The following is a 23,544-nucleotide window of genomic DNA, read 5'->3' as shown; positions in this document are numbered from 1 at the left end:
CATGTGCTCTTAGGCAAATGTTCTCACATGAAGTGGTTCCTACTTCTCACCTCCTTTGCTTGGTCCGTTTCTTTCATATTCACCATTTTGTATTCCTCTACGGACTCAATTTCCCCGCTTACAAGAGTATTAGGGTGGGTGAACTCCTTGTCATGAATCATTGTGTTTCTTCGAAACCAGATATTTTGTGAGATCTCTACAAATAATTCAAACTCCTCCTTGTCACACTTGTGGAGCATTTCTGAATTTTTTTTTCCTCCCAAGCCCTAGACATCCATCATGGATGGACAACTCTATAAAATATACATCATACATCATACTTTTGTTGCCGGTATTCGTCCTTCAATGACTCTCATATGGTTTTTTGCAGTACCTTCCTTGTAACAACCTTTTAACGGTGGTTGTTATCTTCACCGCTTATGACTCTTTATCGAGTCTTTTTGTCACTTGTCGTCGCCTTGTGCGGCCCTTGAAAAATCAACAATTAAATTTGTAGGATTCACACCTTTCACTTATGTGCCTTTAGGCAAATGTTCTCACATGAATTGGTTCCCACCTCTCACCTCCTTTGCTTGGTCTGTTTCTTTCATATTCACCCTTTCTACAGAATCAATTAATGCCCCACTTGCAAGAGTATTAGGGTGGGTGAACTCCTTGCCTCGCCGTGAATCATTGCGTTTCTTCGGAATTGATTTTTCATGAGATCTTTATAAATAATTCAAACTCCTCGTTGTCACACTTGTGGAACATTTCTGAAAATTTTTTCCTCCCATGCCCCACACATCCATTCCCCATGGACAACTGCATAGAATATACACTATACTTTCACTTTCAGCATATTATCTTTTAGCATTACTCAATTGAAATTTCGCTTCGGGTTCCTCTAACATGAGTAACATTACCGTGCGTTTTCTTGATGGCAATGTGGTAATTACCAGCGCTACCAAACCAGTCACGGTCTTCCTGGTAAAAAACGCGCTTTTTATAACGTTGCCGCACCAGTCCCATGATATCTCATACACACACACACACGCCCACCAGTCGAGGCCACCTGTCGCCCAGCCATTGGTTCAGGTGACACTCCAAAACTCCAATACGAGACCGCGCAGAAGTAGTACGCTAACAAAACCCGGACGGAACATGAAAACCCAAAACCGAATTTCATAACCGCCTTCACATCCGCCCAATATGGCTCGACGCAAAGCTTAAAACAACGTCACCGGTGGCGCCAGTACTCGGAGTGGCACTAGTGTCAGCAAAAGCAGCTGAAACCCTAACTTGGTGAGCGATTCTTTTCTTGACTCAGTGCAAGTACGCAACTCGTTCGCTGCAATTTTTACTGTTTGATTTTACTTGAAGCACATATGCCTTGTATTTCTGTATATGATCATTTCCTTTAATATCTTCTTGTTCCTTTTACTATTGCAGATATTCGTATTTCGAATTTGATAGTTTCTTTTTTCCTTTTCTCGGTTTAAATTTGACTATTCTATGTTGTGTGGTTTGTTTCTTGTCTCTTTTGGTCCAGTTTGAGCTGAATTTCCTGATATACTTGGTTTTGACGATCAGGAATTTATTTAATTGTTTGGGGTGTATATGCGCAAAGAAATGGATTTGGTATCAGACTGCCAGGTAAAACAGTGCGATTGAATGTGGTATCAGAATTAAAATTGATTATATGGCAGTTTGATTATGTGTTTTGGTTTTAGAAGCCGAAGGGCAGTGTAGGATTCATGTTTCCAGTGTATTTGTTTGTAGGATTCATGTGCTTTTCTTATGGTATGCTACTCGTACACTTGACTTGTAGGGAAAATTGGAACATTTTCGAAGTAAGGAGCTCAAGGATGTTCTGAGCCAGCTTGGTCTTTCAAAGCAAGGGAAGAAGCAGGTATATTTTTTATATTTTACTTTTCAGATTTATGGCTCGTTGATTAATTAAGTGGAGGCATGTTTTCAAATTAATCAGGTATTTTCGAAGCTCTTTCCTGTACGGCACTAATATACTACTTGTTGCTCATGAATATTTTTGTTACATGCATGAATAATTTTATACTTCGTAAGCAGGGGCGGAACCGGAAATTAAGGTGTGGGGTTTATATCATAGAAAGAAAGTAAAAACTTTAGAGGCAAATTTAAAAATTTGGTGGGGCTATTGACCCCCCCAAGGGTTTGAGTAATTTCGCCCCTGTTCATAAGGAATCAGTATATATGAACTTGAGAGTAATTTTAATTTACCCACCCCAAAATACCAGTAGGTAGTTTCTGGCATTTTGTGTACGGCCATTCTAAGCCTCAACAAATTAGCAGGACGATAGTTAATTGGGTTCACACTTAGTTTGTGTATGCATACCCTTCTAAGTGTTTGCTGTTAAGGATTTAAGGGCTATCTTGACAAATGTATAACAGCGTGAAGTTTTTAACAATGTGTTTGATAGGTCGTGCTTTGCGTCTGGAGGATGCTTGCATCATCTTGTGATGTGCATCGAGTTATCGTCAACTTGTTCATACATTGTGATTCATTATTTTGTGGCATAAACTAGCAGTTCTTCATATGGTTTAAATTTTTCTCTATTCTTTATTGAATGTTTGCCTGCAACCATCTCATCAGAGATCCGGAGTCACTCTTGTTTATTGTTGCAATAACAAGGTCTCATGTTCCTTTTTTTTTTTCTATTTTTTTTTTCTTTTTTGTTTTCTTTCTCGCTTTTACATGTATACATAAAACAACAAAGACTAGTATATATAAATTTAAGTACTGTACCTTATGCATAAGTTCTTTTTGTTTCCATAGGCTTTTCCTGAAGAATAATTGTTTGTTATATGAGCTGAACTTACTATTATACATCTTTATGTGCTGTGCAGGCTCTTGTGGACAGAATCTTATTGTTACTTTCAGATGAAGAAGGTAATCTCTTGAACTACATTAGTATCTCTTCCATTGTGTATGTTATTATCTTGCTAAGTTCTGTTACTTATTTGTTCCATCATTCTCGTACTCAAGCTGACTGGACTTGTTTCCATTACAAGTCAAGAGTATTGCTCTTGGTTTTCATCTTTGTGCATTTTGGCACTAAATTCTCCATGATCGCCTCGGATCTAGTACCTTATACACGGTGTAAAATTCTGTGCAGTTTCCACTACAAATCGTTCAGCAAAGAAAAACCTTATTGGGAAGAGTGGAGTAGCGAAAATAATTGATGATGCTTACAGGTGTGACTTTTAATGTTGTGTATATATGCCCTGATGGCTGTCTCGAAAGTTCATTTTTACTAAACTGTTTTGTGATTAAAATGTCATTTTTGTGTGATTCATAAGTCATAACCTTTGTTTCTTCTAAGTCTTCACCCTCTGCTTCTCCAGTTGCTGGGCAATCGTGTTTTTCATCATCTCATGGTCTTTGTTATGCAATATCCACTGTCGTGCTCCAGGAAAAATCGGAATATGGTGTTAGCTGACTTGGCAACTAAGGGACAAAGTGGTTTGGATATCAGCAGTCATAAGCCTGAAGAGGAGTTTGAAAAATCTATCAATTTGGATGTGAAGATTTGCTGCCCTTGTGGAAGTTCATTGCCCACTGAGTCCATGATTCAGGTTTTGTAGCAGTTAATTTTGCTTTATTGTTAGATATAATTTAAATCACCTCGAGTTTTTTTCTTCTTCGTATTTATTTGTTGATTTTAGAGTTAAGCAGTGAATGAATTGTGGGAGTACTTGACTGCTGTTATTTGTTGCATATAGAGTCCAAACTTGTTCTGATGTTTTATTTTTCTTCTCCTTATTTAATTAGTGCTGGGATACAGTGCACTACCCTTGATGTGTGTAAATGTGAACATTTAATCATCATGGTACTGATTATGTTGAGAAATTTAAGGTACATATGTGAAATTAAATGGTGGTTGGATTGATAAATGTGTCTGAAAGAGTCTAATTGTTTAGTTGGGTATTCTTTGAGTTGTATGATGGTAAGATACAGCACGGGCTGTTGAGCTAGTCGCTTGTGTACAACTTTTTTTTTGATAACGTAGGAGAACTTTACTCAGATTAATTGCATGTCGCAAACGCATACTGTACAACAATCCTCACCGTTAATCAAACTTCTATGAGTAACTGATCCCATCCGCCAGAACCAGTTACCAGGTAATCCAGGAGCTTTCACCCCTGACGGGCTAAGCAGTTTATCCTCATGCCCAGGAGGCAAATTGAAGTCTCATGCGGTGTTTTCTGCCAAAAACGTTAGGGAAGAACAAACTAACGAGCTCATTCTTGACTTTCTAGCCAAACAAGCTAGTCAAATTCAGACTTAAGTTTCATGCATAAAACCCATGCCTGGGCTCAACAAGACCTCTAAATACTAAAAAAACAAGTTGGGAATTAGGTGGTTGTACTCATAAACCAATCAAGATATAGACAAATCAAAGAAGTCAGAAAAAGATCCGTGGACTTTGTCCTTCATTTAATGCAAAAAGAATCACCTCAGAATTTTTTCTTTTTATTTCTTATCATATCGTGTAAAAATATTTTTACATGCCTTATGTGTTTGGTTCTATGGTAGGATTATAGAGTTGTAAGGTGATAGGCACAAAACCTACAGCTGGCAAATTTAGAGTAAATAATGCTTAATGCAAAAAGGCACCAAGCCCAGGAGAATCTGTGAAGAATTTTTTACCCTACAGAAGGTCAATGCTATAGTTTGTTCACTTTCTTGTTTGTGTTGCCTTTTGATAATATGGGTGGGTATGAGACTTGAACCATTCCCTACTCTTGAACCATTCCCTACTTTTTTTTTTTGATAATATATTAAGATATCATTAAAAGGGTTTGGTGCCCCCCTGTACACAAGAAGTATACAAGAGAAGCTACCTAAGTAACTAGGAGGGGCAAAAAGGCAAGAAAACTATACTAACTAATCACTAAAGGAAAAACATAAGCAGCTGTCCAAAGATACAAAATGTTGAAAAATAAAGACTTAATCTCCTCCAAAGTCTTTTCCTGGTCCTCAAAACACCTATCAATCATTCATTCCAGAGACACCACAAAAGGCACGAAGGCACCTTCTTTCATACAACAACACTTCGAGTGTTGCTGGCAGTCTACTAACAAGCAAACAAATTCACTACTTGTCTAGGCATAACCCAAGACAACCCAAATCAATTGAAGAAAACATTCCAAATGGTCAACCTCACAATGAAGCAGAAGACGGTCCACAGATTCCCCATTCCATGTGCACATATAACACCAATCAACCACAATGATGTGCCGCTTCTAAGGATTGTCTGTGGTATGGATCTTCCTTAGGGTCATTGACCACACAAAAAATGCCACCTTCAACGGAACCATCGTCCTCCACACTCTTCCAAGGGAAATGGAAAACATGATGACAACTCATAACACTGTAGAAGGATTTAACACCAAACAACCCTATTTTGGAAGGGACCCACCATGACCTGTCTTCTCCTTATCTCATTCTTTCTAAATACAACATCTTGAAGAATGAAGCGAAGGCATCCACCTCCTAATCTTGAGCCGCTCTAGCAAAGCTCACATTCCACTGAATGGCACGTTCAGAAAATTCCACGTGAGCCTCAACAGGAGCATTCTTTGCGCTAGCAATATCAAATAAGATTGGAAAGGCATTCTTAAGGGCCATATCCCCACACTAAAGATCATGCAAGAATCTAACCTTAGAGCCATCTCCCACTTCAAATCTGGTGTGACTACAAAACTTCTACCAACCCGTCCTAATATTCTTCCATAAACATATCCCATACGCCCCAACATGCTCACTCAAACCATTCCCAGTTGATTCTTAAAAAGCTTGGATTGATCATATTTATGTTGATTCTTTCATAAACCATTTTGAAAACACTTTAAATGACAAGTCAACCAATTTTCTACAGCCATTGTTATATATATTTTTGATAAGTAATCGACAAAATTTATAAAAAGTGTGAAGTGCCCCCTAAGTACACAAAGAGTATACAAAAGGAAACACCTAATTAGAAAAAGGAAAAAAATCCCCATAACACATCCAAAACCCCAAGTCAGGTTCCACCAGCTAAACGAACCAGTCGCCTCAACCCAAAGAAAGCTTCTAACCCTATCAACATTACAGCCAAGGTTAAACCCCTCCCACTCACCTAACTTCGTCTCCACCTGACGAAACCCCCATAATCTGCTCACAAGTCACAACTCTAATGCGCCTCGCCTTTTCCATGGCTTGAATTGCATTTGGGATTGTAGTTTATGGAGCTCTCCAAACTTCTAAGCTTCCTACAGCCTTTATACCACAATTCAAGAGAGAAGCTGATTCCTCACGCCGATGTTCTTTAATGGCTGTCAAAAGAGCTACTCCCATAAGAGATCCTCACAATAGGACAAATGTCCTTCACACAATGCAAAGCTCAGTCTGAGTAACCAGAATCTCTCGACACAACAGAGGATCGATACACAGAGAGGGATACAAGGCCTTGCCAACCTCACTAGAACCAGAGAAAGGTCCATTCACGAGACACAAAGCAATATCTTTCCCCATCCCCACTTGTTGCTGTTCCCCACCGTAAGATGGAGAAGCCCCTGCAGAAGCCCTGATAGTATCGGTGCCAATGGTAGTAAAAGGCCAACACCCCAACCCATTTGGCTCCACCAACAGCCATTGTTATATTGATAGTCAAGTATCTTCCAGAGTATACTATAATTAGTAATTTACATTAAGTGTTTGGTTTTGACTTACAAATCCCCCTCCAGTGACTTATCAAAAAATTAAAAACAGGAAGAAAAAAAAAGAAGAAAACACAAATGAATGGAGATTTAGGCTCAAATACTTTGGTCAGACTATTCAATAACTTTGAGCTGGCCCTTCCTAAAGTGAGATTTAACAACAATGGTTAAGCTTGGGTTTTGCTTGTTAGTTTAATTTCAACAAGGATGAGTTTGAAAAAAGTAGATTCTGCTCCACTTATTTGCTTCCCAGCTTATTTGATACACTCTTCAACATTTTTCTTTGTGAACTTTTCGTGCAACCCCCTATCCCCATGAAAAAGGAGTGATTCTATTTGATATTTAAAGATATTTATTTATGCATTTTTATGTTTCTTTCATGTGTTGTTTTCTTTGCAAATCATAAACCATTAAAATTGCAGGTGCTCTTCAGAGTTTGTATGTGCATGGGTGATATAGATCTGCTTTTGATCATTTTGGGGTATTGAATTATGTCTGAGTGAGAGACGTGCTATGTGCAGTGTGTGGATCCAGGATGTCATGTGCAGCAACATATTGGCTGTGTTATTATTCCAGATAAGACTGGGGAGGGCATTCCACCAGTTCCACCTTTATTCTATTGTGAAATATGCCGAATTAAACGGGCTGATCCGTATGTACCATGCATTTTCCATTACTAATTCTACTATGTCTAACTAGGCAGCCTATTTTCATTTTGCTACATAGCACTTGTTTTATTTTCATGATAATTTGACAAATGTACTGGTTGTTGGATATGCCAACTCCCTAATACCAAGATGTTAGGACAAAGTTATGTATTTCTGTTTTGTTTATTCATTATGTGTGTGTGTGTGTTACGTGTTAGTGTGTGATATCAATATATTTAGAGAATATAATAATAAAGCAATTAATTACTAACTTACATTTCAGAATGAAAGGCATATTTTTTTTGATAAGTTGTATGAAAGGCATATTTGTATCTGTTTTTAGGCTTTGCTATTTCCTTGTTGAGCAAGATTTGGTAGCAGAAATGATTGTCTGTTGAATACATGAATGTATATTGGCTTATTTCTAGGTGAAAATTAGTGAAGCTTTAATCATCCTCTATACTGGAATTGAGGTCTCTATGGTAGTTGTGATTCAGATTCTTTAAACAATTTTCATGACTTTTTTTTTTTTTTTTTTTTTTTTTGGGGGGGGGGGGGGGGTGGGTGGGGAATGTAGAGTATTATTATTTATTTATTTTATTTTTCTCTGTATGCAGTTTCTGGGTGACTGTCAGAAATTTACTATCTCCTGTGAAGTTGGTTGCTTCAAGTATTTCAACTGATGGGTGAGTTCAATTTTCTTAATTATCCTCTTCCTATCACTCATATGTTACCACTGTATTTTGTCTTAAATATTAGATTTTTTCTTTTTCTAAATCTATGTGTTAGTATATGCACCAAAGATGTGCCTTGCCTTAAAATTCTAATTGTTTAAGATTTTAAGAGTTATGCTCATAGTCATCAGCCATTTTCTGGCAATTTCCATTAGTAGCATTTGACTTGAGTCTACCGTTGGGGAGGAAGTTCCTTTTTTTGGATCTGTTGGAAAAGAAGTTGTGACCTACCAAAAAGACCCTGATGATGTATTCGGTAAAGTGGGCAAGCTAGAGTGAACAAAAACTTGGTAGAAAAGAATGAGAAGTGGGATAAAAGGGAGAAGAAAATGTAGATTTTCTTTTCTCATTCTTGAGTAATCATTGCATCTTAGATAGGTACATAAACATACAAACACACCCGCACTCTAAACATTTAATATATTGACAAGTGATATTCAATAAAGATTACAAGGTCCCAGTGTACTTTGGGGCGCCTATACGCTTTTAATAAAACTTCTTATTACTTATCAAAAAAAAACTTATTATGTTACATAGATTCCCTTTTTTTGTCAATATTGTTTTAGTAATGATGTTACAATCCATTTATACATGGAGAGTAGCATGGAATAGTTTGTTTGTTTCTAATTTTTCTTAGTTTTTGGAATTTTGTGTCTTTTTCTTTACTTTGGGGGTTTTCTTGAATACTTTCTATCTACTTGGATTGCGCCCCTTTGTGCTTTTAATGAATTTGCATTACTTGTATTAAAAAAAAAAAAAAAAAAAAAAGCTCAAAGAAATCCAAAAAAGAAGAGACTGACAGATAGTTTGATGCCCTCATCCATTCATAAAGTGCTCTCATAAAGTGACAACTTGGTGCCTCAAAAGTTCTGGCATTTCTCTCTCCACTAACTGTTTTCTCTTCACAGTGATTATATATTTGTAACTTTCAATTTGTTAGTTCTTCTCCCTCCTACCCCTTCCACCCCCCACTCTCTAAACAACTCTTATTATGTGAAGAAATTTGCTCCTGAATTTTTTTCATGCCAACCAAGTAACATAATCATGATTTAGTCTAAATGCCAACTTACTTAGCAATCAGGGCTATCACTGAAAGCTCAACTAACCTAACTAATTGGGTTCCAAAAACCTATATTACTAGAAGAGATTTGCAAGGTTTTACATCCTCACAGCAACGACACCATTAGTTACCTTCAAATTTAAAAAACTGGTTCTCCCACAACAAGCTGCTGCAGATATGATATTAAAAACCTCTGACAAGACACTAAAATAGGTTGGGAGTATTGTCAAAACCCAAGACCAAGAAAACAATGAGTAGTCCATGCATATCTTGCTTTTCAACTATTTTAGTGTCTTATCTGGATCTAATATTTATATTATTTTGTTTGAGGTTATTTGTTCTTCAATGGTAACCTTATCCCCAATGATTTTTCAGTACGAATCCAATACAGAACGTGGAGAAAACATTTGAACTAACAAGAGATGATAGAGATTTGCTACAGAATACTGAATATGACGTTCAGGTTTATTTCACTTTGGTAGTCCATCAAGTGGCAGTTTATGTTTCTTGATTAATTATGTTTGTGTTGTGCGTTTTCTTTTTGATAATTAATCGATATATCATTAAAAGTGTGTTCTGTGTTTTCTGGTAGATGGATTATTTATATGTAACACGCTTTTGTTACACAGGCTTGGTGCATACTTCTCAATGATAGTGTTTCATTTAGGATGCAGTGGCCACAGTATGTGGATTTACAGGTTAATGGTATGCAATTCGATAATCTTTTCTCACTTTGGTTGATGTATGACTTGCATCTACAATATAATGGTCTACCCCGTTGCTAGCTTTTGTTTCTACTTTCTTCCGCTTTCCCTGCGGTTCTGGGAACTACAGTCTCTGACTAGTAGTTTTAAATTTGGTTTCACTATATGCTAGTGAATTTAGGGAAGCAAGCTTTAAGAAGTCCTTGAGGCCAGAGCGGATATAGCAATTTCTCTTGGGTTTTTCATTCTAAGCAGGAGACAATATACTTTGATGCTATTGATCATTCTTTGATTTAAAGAATCATCCCATCTCTTATCAACAAAGAATCATCCCATCTCAATTGAAAATGCAAAAACATTTTTAGGGAGAACTCAAGCTTTGCTTTTGTGTCATTCTTGTATTGCTTTTTGTATGTATATCCCACAAGTAAACCTATTGAGGCTTATGCCTTAAGATTGGGTTCAACAATGGTTGGGGTCTTTGAATTTGGGATTGGGTTCATAAATTTTAAATGGACATAAAAAATTAGTACTTAAAAAAGAGGCCTTACTGAAGCCACTGTTTTTTGTAAATTATCTAAACGTTGTTAATTGATTTTTAGCTCTTATATTACTTTTAAAGTATGTTCATGGTCATGGTTATTACACCCGGACCCAGTTGGTTGAATGGGTATTTTGGGCACTCAGTCAGTCAGGTTCTTTAATTGGACCTTTCAATACATGACACTAGGTTTAACCTGAACTTGTCCGTAACTTGGCCCCACACTGAATTTGGTTGTTGTAGATGTCTAGTTTGGCCTATGCACACAAGCATATTGGTTTTGATTTCAATAAAGTTAATAATGCTCATTACTGACTTAACATACTCTTGGTTTTATTGTTGTATATAATTTTATAGGTGCGACACTTAGGGCAGTAAATAGACCTGGATCACAGTTGTTAGGTGCCAATGGTCGTGATGATGGTGCATTAGTGAGTAATTTCTGTTTTTCAATATCGCCTTACGCTTTTAATAAGACTGGTTATTACTTATTAAAAAAAAAAAAACTTCTGTTTTTCAATATGCCAATGAACTTGTTGATATTACAGTCTGTGAACATACTCGTGTTTTTCATTTTTCCCATTTTGTTCCCCTCCCCAAGTTTGTTTACAATACTACGTAGATTCATTCCTTGATGATAGGTTTTAATTTAATCTCCTTTTTTTTCTTGTCAGATTGCATTATACATTAGGGAGGGAATTAATAAGATTTCCTTATCAGGGTGTGATGCTCGTGTTTTCTGCTTTGGTATCAGGCTTGTAAAGCAGCGTACTGTTCAACAGGTATTGTGACCTATTTTTAATGCAAGTGAAGAAAAAATCATGTTTCCTTGGAACTTCTGATGAGGGAAACTGATTTGGACTATTAACAAGTTATGGCTTTCATGGAAAAGACTTTTGCTTTTACATTTAACATGGATGAAGGAGCTCAAAAACAGGACGGGGCTGCTCATGGGAGAATTTTTTTAAACAAAAACAAGACCTGTTCCTGTCTTTCTTCTTTCTCAAATCACCTTAAAGAAATTAAAGCAAAAATACAACTTTTGGTAGCTTTTGTCATGATGACATTGTTAATTATCTGGCTTTTAGTGGTTTACGAACTACCTGAATATCGTTTCTCATTATTATTATTATTATTATTATTGCTATTGTTATAAGGCAAATGCTATTTGGAATGGCATTATTGAAAAATTGGAACGTCGGTTGGCTGGTTGGAAGAAAATTTATTTATCTAAGGGTGGTAGACTGACATTGATTAAAAGTACTATGTCTAATCTACCTACATACTACTTGTCCCTATTCCCTATTCCAGTGGGTGTGGCCAATAGGCTAGAGAGATTTCATAGGGATTTTCTATGGGGTGGTATTGGGGATGAATTAAATTCCATCTAGTGAACTGGGTGAGAATTTGCACTCTAATAACTCAGGTGGATTGGGAATTAGAAATTTGATTCAGTTCAATTGAGCACTTTTGGAAAAGTGGTTGTGGCGATATGCGGTGGAGCGAGAGGCATTATGGTGTTTTCTAAATTTGTTCGTTTTGAGGTAGGGGTTGGGTCAAGAGTTAGTTTCTCGCATGATATTTGGTGTGGGGATCAACCTTTGAAGATATCTCATCCAGATTTGTTTAGTATTGCTCTAAGCAAAGATGCGTGGGTGGCTGATAATACGCATCTTCAAGATGGTAATCTCCATTGGAATGTTATTTTTACTCGACTTGTTCAGGATTGGGAGATGGAGATGGTACACTCTTTCTTCGAGAGACTATATTATGTCCAGTTAAGACATGGAGAGGAGGATAGATTAGGTTGGAGCCCTTCCAAAAGGGGTAAGTTTGAAGTGAAGTCGTTCTATAAAGTGTTAAGTAGCCCGGATGGTCCTTCTTTCCCATGGAAGAGTATATGGACAGTAAAGGCTCCTTTAAGGGTGGCATTTTTTGTGTGGACAACAACTTTAGGGTAAATTTTGATGCTTGATAATTTGAGAAAGAGGAATGTTATGGTGGTTGAGTGGTGTTGCATGTGTAAAAAGAGTGGGCTGTCCATTGACCACTTATTGCTTCATTGTGAAGTCGTGAGAGACTTACGGAGTTGTATTCTTAAATTGTTTGGTGTAGAGTGGGTTATGCCGAGACGAGTCATAGATTTGATGAAGAGTTGGGGTGGCACGGTTGGGTGCGGCACCGTAACGGAAGTATGGAGGCTGGTTTCCGATGTGTTTAATGTGGTGTCTTTGGCGTGAGAGAAATGCTCGATACTTTGAAGATGTAGAGACATCGGTGATAGAGTTGCGGAAGATTATGGTGAACACGTTACATATTTGGATATTGGCATCATAGCTTATTTGGTTCTACTTTTGCAGATTTTTTGACTTTTATGTTATTCTTTTTTTTCATCTTAGGGGGTTTTCTTGTATACTCCTTATGTACTAGAGTTGCGCCATTTGCGCCTTATTTATAATATGACATTATTATCAAAAAACAAATTATTGCTACTATTATTTTTGTTGTTGTTGTCTTTATGATAAATTTATGGAAGATCTATTGCGTTTGTCACGTTTTAGATCAGTGTGCCTTGGCATAGTCACAAATCCTTTATTGTTTGTTGATTTTTAGATGGATGTATACCATTCAAGTAAATCAATAACAAGATGGCATATGCTCTGTTTCATTCCTTAGGATACAAGCAAATGCTATTACTGACAATAAAATTAATAATTCAGAGACATGATATCTTTATGAAACTTTTTTTCATCAAGTACGCATATTCATTATGTGAGTTTTTAGGCATTATTCTTACATATCTTCTTGTAAACTGTAGCTATTGACTAAATATACTTCTTAGTATCAAACATGTGTTTCTAATCTCAGTACTTGACACAATGCTTCTTGAAATTCATTTTCTAATTCTGTGTACTCTTCTCCTTTCTTTTTTCTTTCTTTGTTTGTTTTTCTTCTTTTATTTTTCCTCGCGACTCTCTCTTAATGTTCTGGTTTACCCTTGCTTCATGGGACCCACAACTCAATTAGTATTATCCTAGGCACAAATTATCTACAGCATCATTCTGATTAAACTTTGACTACTTGTAATTTCAGTTATAATCAGTCTTTAAGTGCCATGTAACTAATTTTATTTCTTTTGTCCAATCAATTCCAAGGTTCTCGACTTGATTCCCAGAGAAGCAGATGGCGAGCATTTTGCGGATGCACTTGCACGTGTTTGTCGTTGCATTCGAGGTGGGGTTGCCACAGAAAATGAAGACACGGATAGTGATGTAGAAGTCATTGCTGATTCAATTACGGTTAATCTCCGCTGCCCTGTAAGTGATTAATGATTATTACTTTATATTGTAGTTCTTTCTTGACTTGTGCTCTTCAATCATGTTCTACTTGCTAGGGAAGAGCTGATATGATGTTGATCAATTCACCTAATCCATTTGGTTTACTCTTCTCCATTCTATTTTCATGCAAAAGTAATATACTCAATGGCATGAATATGCATGTCTTGATCAGATTTTATAATTTTGCAGAGAAAGCAGTTTTTTTTTAGATACAGTGAAAGCAGTTTGCTTGTTGGTTAACCCAAACTTTGGGCCAATTAAGCATGTGTTTCTTTTTATAAATTTCTTGTGAATACCTGGTTTATATAGTTATTTGGATCAATCACATGGTATTGGACAGAAAGTAGCAAAGCCCCTCTCCATTCATCCCTAGCAGGCAAGCCATGAACTTATCTGATTTTCTTTTTTTAGTTTTGCAACTGTCTGATTTTCCTTTTCTGTTTTGGGACTCTATCTGATTTTCTTTTTTGGGACCTTGGCATGCCTTCGAGGCTGTGGTTTTGTGAAGGGTTCTTGAAAGGTCTTCTCTTGACGTTTGTGTAAAATATACTGTTATGCTCGAGAAGTTTGCTCCTGTAATGTACCCACGATTTGCTAAGCATATATGGGGCCCCGTGGTTTGATGTCCATTCTTTCTTTTGATAAGTAATATCTTACTTCCATTATGTGGAAGACTCGATCCCCTTGTGTTGTACTAGATACTGCCTTCTTAAAATTAATTGTTTTGATTGCCCTATTTCTGAAGTTTGGTTTCTGACCTTTTACATGCTCACCAGCTAAAGCTCATAAAAAATAATAAATAAATAAAATAAAAAATAAAAAAAAAGCTCATCAGCTAAAAAGATTTCAAAATCTTTTACATAAGCTAATATATGTTTACTCACTATGCCTTTGACCTTGTTATCAGCTGAGAACTGTGCATCCTTATAAATAAAAAAGGCTCTCATTGTTGCAGAATTAATCATTTGTTATTTTAAATTTTAATATCAACTTGCTGGTTTGATAGTCTATTATTAAACTGTCATCATGCTGATGTAATTATGTTTCATGAAACTGGTCAATGAGGCCGTTTCTGTTCTAATGGCTTTTTGAAAATATCCATGAAGTTATTTATTTGGCAATTGAGCTCCTTAATTATTTTGTCTCCTGAGTTATGCCTACATTTAATTGGCAGATGAGTGGCTCTAGAATGAAGGTGGCTGGTAGATTCAAACCTTGTCCTCACATGGGCTGTTTTGATCTTGATATTTTTGTAGCGCTAAATCAACGCTCTAGGAAGGTGTGTTGATTTACCATTTTTGTTTGATTATTTGTGTTTGCTTTATTTCAAAATCTATAAATATGAGCTAGTAATTTACTGTCATTGCAGTGGCAATGTCCCATTTGCCTCAAGAACTACTCCTTGGAGGACATCATCATTGACCCTTATTTCAATCGCATTGCAACTATGGTAGTTCTTGCAGTTGACATCTTGAATATCTTAGCTGATGCAGTTTCTTTTTTGACAACTAATGGAATAAAAACATTTGTTGTTTATCTGGTGGGACAGATGAGGCACTGTGGAGAAGACATAACAGAGATTAATGTAAAGCCTGATGGTTCATGGAGAGCAAAAACCAGGGGTGAATATAGCGATCTTGCGGAGTGGCATTTCCCTAGTGGTTCTATCTACATTGCTAAATATGAAGCTACATCAAATTTGGAATCCTTAAGACAGATAAAGCTGGAAAATAATATCGAGGAACATGGTAATCTAGACATACGTATAAAGAAGAATCACTGTGGGATTACAGTTACCGAACATCAGCATGTTGCCCTCTCCTCCAGGAATCAAATGGAGGAACATTATGAGAAGAGTGGCCTAAATGTCATAACAATGTCCAGCAGTGCCACTGGAAGTGGCAAAGATGATGAAAACCCCAGTATTAATCAAGACTGTGGTGGGCATATTGATATCTCTATCAATGATGGAAATGAGATCATTTCGATTCCCCACGATTCTCCCCCAGCTTTTGGAATTCTAAATGGTAGTTCTGGACTAGGGGAGGATGCAGACATCATAGTTCTTAGTGATTCAGAAGAAGAGAATGACCATGTGTGTCCTCTGTCTGCCCTTCCTAGCATTCCAGGCTCATATGTGGAAGATCTAGCTCCTAATGTGGGTGTGAGTTCTTGTTTGGGTCTCTTTAATGGCAGTGGCAATGGCAGTGAGATTGAATTGCCCTGGGGGGCATATTCATTTGGTACTCAAGCAAATCCTGCTTTCCAACTATTTGGCCCAGTTTCAGATGTCTCAGATGCATTTATTGATTTGGAGCATACTTCAGTTTCTTTTCCAGCACAGATGAATGGTAAAGTACAAGCTTCAACGTCAACTGCAAATTCTGGTGGACAGGTTCCAAGTTCTTCTCTTTGCCATACCAATAATGGAATAGATGATGCCTTGGTTGATAATCCCTTGGCATTTGTTGGCGAGGTGCCCTCAATCCAAAATTTCCTTCCAACTCAACCAGCTGATATGTTGGAGCAGTCTATTATGGAACACCAGCCTCCTGGCAGTTTTGAGGATTGGATATCTCTTAGGGTTGGAAGCAAAGATCACGGTGATTTTGGGGCTCATGTGGTGGCTGCAGCTCCAAATGGGCTAGATTTGATAAACCCTAGTGGATCAAACGAAGGTGGAAAACTTTTCTAACAAGTGTGGTATTTAAAGCAATAGTTTATACAATAAAGGAATTTATTAGTTTTTATATTTCATATGATTTAAATCCTTCTCAAATATATATAATCATAATAATTTAAACCTTCGTCACTTTGTAATATGAAATTTTTAGTTGTCGTGGACTTCCAGTCAAAAACTTTATTTTAGTTCTTTGGGGCATGAACTGACATTGAAACTGAATTGCAACTTGTGTTCACCTGTGCTACATCATGGAAGGTGTAAAGGTTGTGCACTACATGTCACTTTCATGTCAGTAAGTTAATGAAAAAATGCCATCCCACGTTATAAAAGATGTCACTTTCTTGTCAGTGTGCACGAAAAACTTTTATGACCTGACACAGCAGTCATGGACTTCAATGTGTGCCCACAAATGAATCTGTCTTAGGGCTTCCAGAGCAGATCACGTGGACATAGGAAACTTGTAATATTATGCTTTTTGGTGAAGGAGCTTGGGTGATACCTATCTTAAATTGGGTTTTGGCTCCGTGTGGGTAGAATGGTCAGCTTTTCACCTGTGTAAAACTAAAGGGTAGAAATTGCTGCTCCTCAGGTTTGTCTAAAACTAATACTAGTTCTTTTAGATTATGGTTACCTTGTCTAATGATAAGACCATTTTCACCCTGATAAAGCCTTTTTGTTTAATTCAGGGATAAGGCAATGTTCTAGCAACCCCATCTAGTCCGGATCGTGTATTTATTTGCAGTCTCTCAAATGCTTTTAAGTTTTCAAATATCCATGGAAGGGGAATATTTAGGCTAACCTCATCTATTTCTTAAGTGATAATAATCTCGGGCTGACAAAATTTTCTTGTGTATTGCTAGATTGTTAAATTCTCCTTATGATTTTCATCTAGTTATTTTTGTCCTTTGCAGCTGCTACGAATACAGATATGAATTATGAAGCTAGGTCTAACAGGACGAATATTAGGAAATTTTCAGGAGGCCCTTTCTCCTTTCCTCGCCAGCCACGGACTGTGAGACAAAGGACGTCTCTCTCAATTGAATCAGAGTATCAGACTGAGTAGATAAATTGGACCTTGGTTGAAGTTACATGGAAGCAGCCTCTGGCTATCTTATTAATTTTCAGTATTGGCTTGGGGTGATGACGGTCATCCTGCATTTTGTTTCATGTCTTGCTTTAATTCAAAAGGGGAAGCGGGCATTTTCGTTCTAGTAAATTCAATGTCTAAAGTTATCATGATGTCAATTGGATTGATATCTCATCTGCGTCATAGTATTACTGGCAGTTCAGGAACCAGTTTATCTAAAGGTGAGTGCTAAATTATGATATTTATATTTAATTTCAGCTTTGTTTCTTTTGCTTGGAGTTTCAGCTTGTTGATATGTCAAGATCCTAAACAACAGACATTGATAGGTATCATGCACATATTGGGATACAATAAAAAACAAGGAGTTAGTGAACATTGGCACTGAATATTGGTAAATGTTATGAGGAATGTTAATTTAAAAGCATGACCAAAAATATTATACAAGTAAAGCTATTAAATCACACATTTACCTATTTAAATTATTTTTCTTATTCTTATTCTTATTGTTGTTGTTTTTATGTTTACTATATACTATATCTTATGTATTGTTATTATTCTTATCAAAACTTATTGCATAAAGGAATAAGACAGGTTCTTCTTCCTCTCTTCTTTCTTCTTTTATTTCTTCTCTTTCAACTTGGTATCAAAGTGTTCGGTTCCTAGAAAAAAAGGGGGAAAGGAGGAGGAAACGCTGGCTATATGGAGGCTAACGGGTCCTTGCTATCCCTTGAATTTGTGTTTTTCACCAACTATAGAAGATCTACATTCAAAAAATCGTTTGGTAAATCCAAAGAATTCTTGTTTGCATCTGTGCTGATCGAATTTCTTCATTTGCGATCAGTGTTGTTGCACGATTGTGGATCTTATGAGGTTGAGGAAGCTAAGCGGTCTGATTTTTGTCGATTTTTGAAGAAATTGTGAAGTTCTGGTGCTGGTGCTGTGGTGATTATTCTGGTGCAGGAGTGAGGTTGTTTTGTGTGAGAGGGGGTGATAAGCGTGACTTAGTGGGCTGCAGCGAATAACAACATTAAGCAGCAGATAAATACTTCTAGATCTTGATTCTATCAATGATCTAAGAAATCTTCTTGACAAAAGCTAGATACTCTCTAGGTTTTGAAGGAACAAAAAGAAGAAACTCAACTCTGAATAATTCTTATTAAACAAACTCAATAATAATTCAAATCTGCTTTCTCAGGGCTCTAAGCATTTATTTATAGCCCCAAGACTCCTAGTCCTAAGATAACAATGAAATAAAGTCAGTTTAAAAGTCTACGAAAGACAACTAAACCAAATAAAAGACTAACAAAGAAACATAATTCAAATTCAAATAAGGACTGAAAGATAAGATAAGCCTTGAATTCCAATCTACATCGCGGGTGGGGAGGTGCTGACAGATCGTACACTGATAGAGAAAACAACACATTATGTAGTCTAGAACAATACGACAAGCCGTTCAACTGGAGGCAAAGGGTATGTAACTCTCCTAAATGACAATTCGTTTAGAGCAGGCCAAAAAAAAAAAAAAATGTTGTTCTACCTCTACTGTTTGAATTCTAAATTCTAAGTATGAAAAGATTCAAGTTCAGATCTTGGGAAAGGAGCCTCTTCCATTTTTCTGAGAAGTATTTGCCTATCTTCAAAATGAGGAGAGTCGCCAAGGTGCCATGCCTCCAGTCTTATTTCCCGGAAGATTTGCCTTGGTTACTGCATCTCACTGCACTGGAAAAGGGAATTCTAGGAGTCATGATGGCAAAAAAGCAATGGATGCCACTCAGGATGAGAAAGATGAGTTGTTTTGTGATCATTGTCATAAATCCCAACGTACTCGAGAGACTTGTTGGCAACTTCATGGGCGTCCTTACTCGGCCTCGGGCTAATGATCCTTCAATTGTTGGTCAGACTCCTACTCTAAGCTCTCCTACCTTAGCATGGAAGAACTAGAAACACTCTATTGGCTCATGTCACAACTGGAACCACACACCACCGCATCTTCCTCCTTTGAACATTTAGGTAATTGAGCTTCATCTTTGAATGCAACCTCCACTAGTAATGTAGCTGAATTCGATGATCCCTGGATAATTGTCTTGGGGGCATTCAACCATATGACTGGTTTATCATCTCTTTCCTCTTCATATCATCTTTGATCAGCCAGGGAAAAAATTAAAATAGCTGATGGTTCCTTGTCATCTGACTAGCATAGGTTCAATCTCTGTAACTCCATCTATGTCTCTTTCATCTGTTTTACATGTACCTGACCTTGCGAATAATTTGGTCTCTTGCTCGGGTTGCAACTGATTTGAACTGCCTGAAAGATGGTCTTTACTTCCTGGATTCTCAACTCAAGCAACATGCCTGGCTCAAACATGCTTACCACATTATGGCAATCATCTGGGTCTGGCATCGCAAACTGGGGCATCCTTCGTTTTCTTTGTTGCAACGCCCCTTTTATCATCTTATTTTCACAAAATCATGTTTCCCAGTTTCAATGTGATACTTATGATCTGGCTAAACACCATCGTGTGTCTTTTCCTTCTCTTGGCAATAAGTACTGAACTATTTGTCATTGTTCATTCTAACGTTTGTGGTCTGTCACATATTGTTTCTCACTCTCTGGTTTTTCGTTGGTTTGTTACTTTTATTGATGATTATTCTCGCACTACTTGGGTATATTTCTTGAAAGATAGAGGTGATGTTTCCTCCTGTTTTTAGATATTTCATAAAATGGTCTGTACTTAATTCAATACCTTCATTAAGATTTTCCGTTTCGACCATGGAAGAGAACACTTTTTCAATGACCTACAATCGTACCTTTGTGAGCATGGTATTATTTATCAAATTGCTTGCGTTCACACCCATATCAATAGAATGGATTGCTGAGCGAAAGAATCAGAGCATCTCCTAGAGATAACTCAAACATTAATGATTTCCATGAATGTTTCTAAATCCTATTGGGGTTATACGTTGCTTACTGTTTCATCTCTCATTAATCGAATGCCATCACATGTTCTGAATTTCAAGATGCCTATTGGTGTTTCATCACCATCATTGTCTTCCTCATTATTTGTTGTTCCTTCTCAAGTCTTTGTTTGTGTTTCCTTTGTTCATCTTCATAGTTCATCCCATGGTAAATTGGATCCTAGGGCACTTCAGTGTGTATTCTTGGGATATTCTCCAACTCGAAATGGTTATAAATGTTATAATCCTCTTCGAGAAAGCTTTTTGTCTCTATGAATGTGGCATTTTTTGAATCTCATACCTATTTTTCTCCTTCTGAAACTTATCTTTTGGGGGAGACGGGTAGTGAAGAGAAGTTCTTAAGAAATCCTTTATCTGCTGTTCCTATCATGTTACCGGAACAGGATGTTCCAGAATTTGATGGTCAGCAATCTTAGCCAACATTTGGTGAGCAACGTGAGCCACCAGTGGAGGAGTTAAGAGTTTATTCCAGACGTTCGAAAAGTAAGACTATTCTTCAGTCCCTCAGCTAAACATCGAATCCTGATTCAGGTAATCCTATGCCTACTTCTACATTAGACACCTTAATACTAGTAGTTAATGATATAGATCTTCCTATTGCCCAATGCAAAGGAATCAGATCTTGTACTCAACATTCCATATCTAATTTTGTTTCTTACAACAATCTTAGTATCATATAGTACTTTTATTTCCAAACAATCTTCTGTGTCTATTCCCCATAGTGTTCATAAGGCACTTGGGAATCCAAAGTGAAGGGAGGCTATGCAGGAAGAGATGAATGTCTTTCATAAAAATAACACATGGATCCAGTTGAATTACTTCAAGGAAAAAAGACAGTATGATGCAAACGAGTGTTTACAGTGAAACATAAAACTGATGGTTCGGTAGGAAGATCTTAAGGCTAGATTGGTTGCGAGAGGCTTCACATACTTATGGGATATAACTATGAGGAGATATTTGCTCCAATGGCAATGACGAACAAACGATGCTTTTTGGTTTATAACCTTTAGAATCACACTAGTTGTTAAATTTTAATACTAGTCTTAATTCTAAAACTTGACATAATAACACAAGTATAATGATTAAGTAGTTTCATACATCAACTATTACTACCTATCTATTAACCCTACAAAATTTGACTATGGACTAACATCATTTTTCTTTTTTGCTTGACAGGTACCATACATACATCTTTTCTTTTTCTTTCTTGGCATCATTTGCAGGTTTGACTTTGGATATTGTGGTAAGCCTCAACTTGCAACTTTTACTAGAGCCCATCTTTGTTTGTCTCCTTTGACCTACTAGAGTAAGCAACCTGTAAATGGTTTAGCTTGCCAAGATTCATCTGTAAATAGGAAGCGTTCCATTACAAAGTTGATAATTATGCCCTACTTACTGTTTCCAAAGTGTAAATTTTGAGTTTTCTTAGGAAAGAACTAGTCAGTTGTATGATTGTTGAGTAGAAATTTATTATTGGAGCTAAATTGCCCTTGAAGGCATGTGATGTATATACTTATATTCCTGACAATGGGGGTTTCAAAAGAGACGAGCAACCATCGGAAGAGTAGCAAGTTTGTTTGCTTGTTCAGTGGTAAGGGTTTATAAATGAGGAAGCAATGCTATGCTATCTTTTATGTTATATGATGATCATGGTTTCTTGCTCGAAACTATCATTTGTATTTTTGTTTGTACATAAACTGCTTTACTCGAATTCTGTCTTGGGCTCCGTCTTAATCGCTCAAGTACAGATCCCTTGTGTCATGACTTTTGTTTGTAAGTTTGTTTCTCTACAAGATGGATATGTATTTTGTTCTTCAGGGAATATTTTTGGTTGCCAAGGTGTAGAGCAGAGTGGAATGCTTGAGGTATTAAAGTGGTGGCTGGCTGGCCACCCAAAGCATTCAACGTTTTCTAGATTTTAATTTTTATTTGTTAGGGTTGAAAGAAAATTAAAAGAATATGAGTTTTTTGGGAAAACTTGTCTCCTCTCATTTTTGGAAAACGTTCATCTTAATAAGGGAATAGTTATTTTAAGGGGAATAGATTCTTACCAATTAAAAGAATGATTATTTTTATAAAATAGTCATTCTATTCCAAGGTTTTATTTCGCAAGCCAAATGGGTCTTTAGTTTAAAAGTTTGAGAATCTCGATGTAGTGTCTTTTTTCAAACTAGACTTTTTTTTTTTTTTTTTGGGAATAAGAAAGAATCTACATGTTAGTAAGATTCGTGCATGGAAAGAAATGGACAACCGAAATGAAATCTTACAATACCGTGTAGGAAGAGCCACCCTGAACCCATCTGGCCGCCCCACCTTTGGGGGTGGCTCCCCCCCTCTCTCCCTAGAGATGCAGGGGTTTCCTTTTTTAAAAAAAAAAAAAAAAAATTTAGTATTTAATAAAATAAATCATTATTATTTTAATAGGACATGGCAAAAAAATGCCAATGTCGCTTAAAGAAAGTTATTTTGTTAGATGGTGACACACACAAAATGACCAATTTCCATTATGCAACAAAGCTAAACGATTAAAATTAATTTTTATTTATTATTATTTTTTTTTTTTGAATAAAGGACTCATCTCATTCAAAAATTATCTGGGGAAATACAACATCTAGAGCATAAAGCTCTAAATACCAAGAGCTAAAACAGCTCTAAACAATAAGAGCAGATTGCTCTAAAACAACTATATCATGGACAACCTCCGGGACTTCTTCCATCCAAATTTTATCAACCCCCGTAATTTCAGCTGCCCTTGCCAATCCATGAGCTGCTTCGTTTGCGGCACGGCGTACATGTTCCGTTCTCCAGCTCCTAAAACCCGGCAAAATAGCATGGATATCTTCAATAATTTGGCCAAAATTACACCAACTTGCCCCTCCTCTAATTGCTTGGACCACTGCTTTGGAATCACCTTCCAACATAATATTGTGGAGGCCCAAATCTCGACAAAATTCCACGGCGCAAAGAGCCCCCATCGCCTCCGCCACTGTAGGGTCCGGACGTCCTTCGAAGGCAAAACATGAGGCTGCACACACTTGGCCCATGTAGTCCCGAACG

General features: G+C 36.9%; 1 protein-coding gene across 3 annotated transcripts; it reads left to right on the top strand.

Moving 5' to 3' along the window:
- Positions 1–1,070: 1,070 nt before the first annotated feature.
- On the top strand, positions 1,071–22,126 carry LOC132186303 (E3 SUMO-protein ligase SIZ1). Of its 3 annotated transcripts, none has more exons than XM_059600200.2 (18): positions 1,071–1,281; positions 1,570–1,632; positions 1,808–1,888; positions 2,863–2,905; positions 3,132–3,210; positions 3,429–3,591; positions 7,239–7,369; positions 7,982–8,050; positions 9,534–9,621; positions 9,788–9,863; positions 10,761–10,834; positions 11,078–11,185; positions 13,559–13,720; positions 14,916–15,020; positions 15,111–15,191; positions 15,291–16,419; positions 17,336–17,732; positions 21,664–22,126. In XM_059600200.2, exons 2-17 carry the CDS (start codon positions 1,597–1,599, stop codon positions 17,485–17,487), a joined length of 2,577 nt encoding a protein of 858 aa, XP_059456183.2. In that variant the 5' UTR covers positions 1,071–1,281; positions 1,570–1,596; the 3' UTR covers positions 17,488–17,732; positions 21,664–22,126. The 3 variants fall into 3 exon arrangements, with proteins under 3 accessions (XP_059456183.2, XP_059456185.2, XP_059456184.2); XM_059600202.2 differs by having other exon boundaries at positions 1,529–1,632; XM_059600201.2 differs by having other exon boundaries at positions 1,071–1,311.
- The last annotated feature ends 1,418 nt before the right edge of the window (positions 22,127–23,544 follow it).

This window comes from Corylus avellana, chromosome 6 (assembly GCF_965113065.1).
Source record: "Corylus avellana chromosome 6, dhCorAvel1.hap1.2, whole genome shotgun sequence".
In the NCBI taxonomy this organism is placed as follows: domain Eukaryota; kingdom Viridiplantae; phylum Streptophyta; class Magnoliopsida; order Fagales; family Betulaceae; genus Corylus; species Corylus avellana.
The sequence above is the reverse complement of the archived record's forward strand: the minus strand, read 5'-3'. Positions and strand labels throughout refer to the sequence as shown.

Excerpts from the sequence above, each read along its gene's own strand:
- LOC132186303 (XM_059600200.2), top strand. The coding sequence starts at position 1,597 with ATGCGCAAAGAAATGGATTTGGTATCAGACTGCCAG. Across the intron at positions 1,889-2,862 it reads CAAAGCAAGGGAAGAAGCAG|GCTCTTGTGGACAGAATCTT; the intron begins GTATATTTTTTA and ends TGTGCTGTGCAG. Across the intron at positions 3,592-7,238 it reads CCACTGAGTCCATGATTCAG|TGTGTGGATCCAGGATGTCA; the intron begins GTTTTGTAGCAG and ends TGCTATGTGCAG.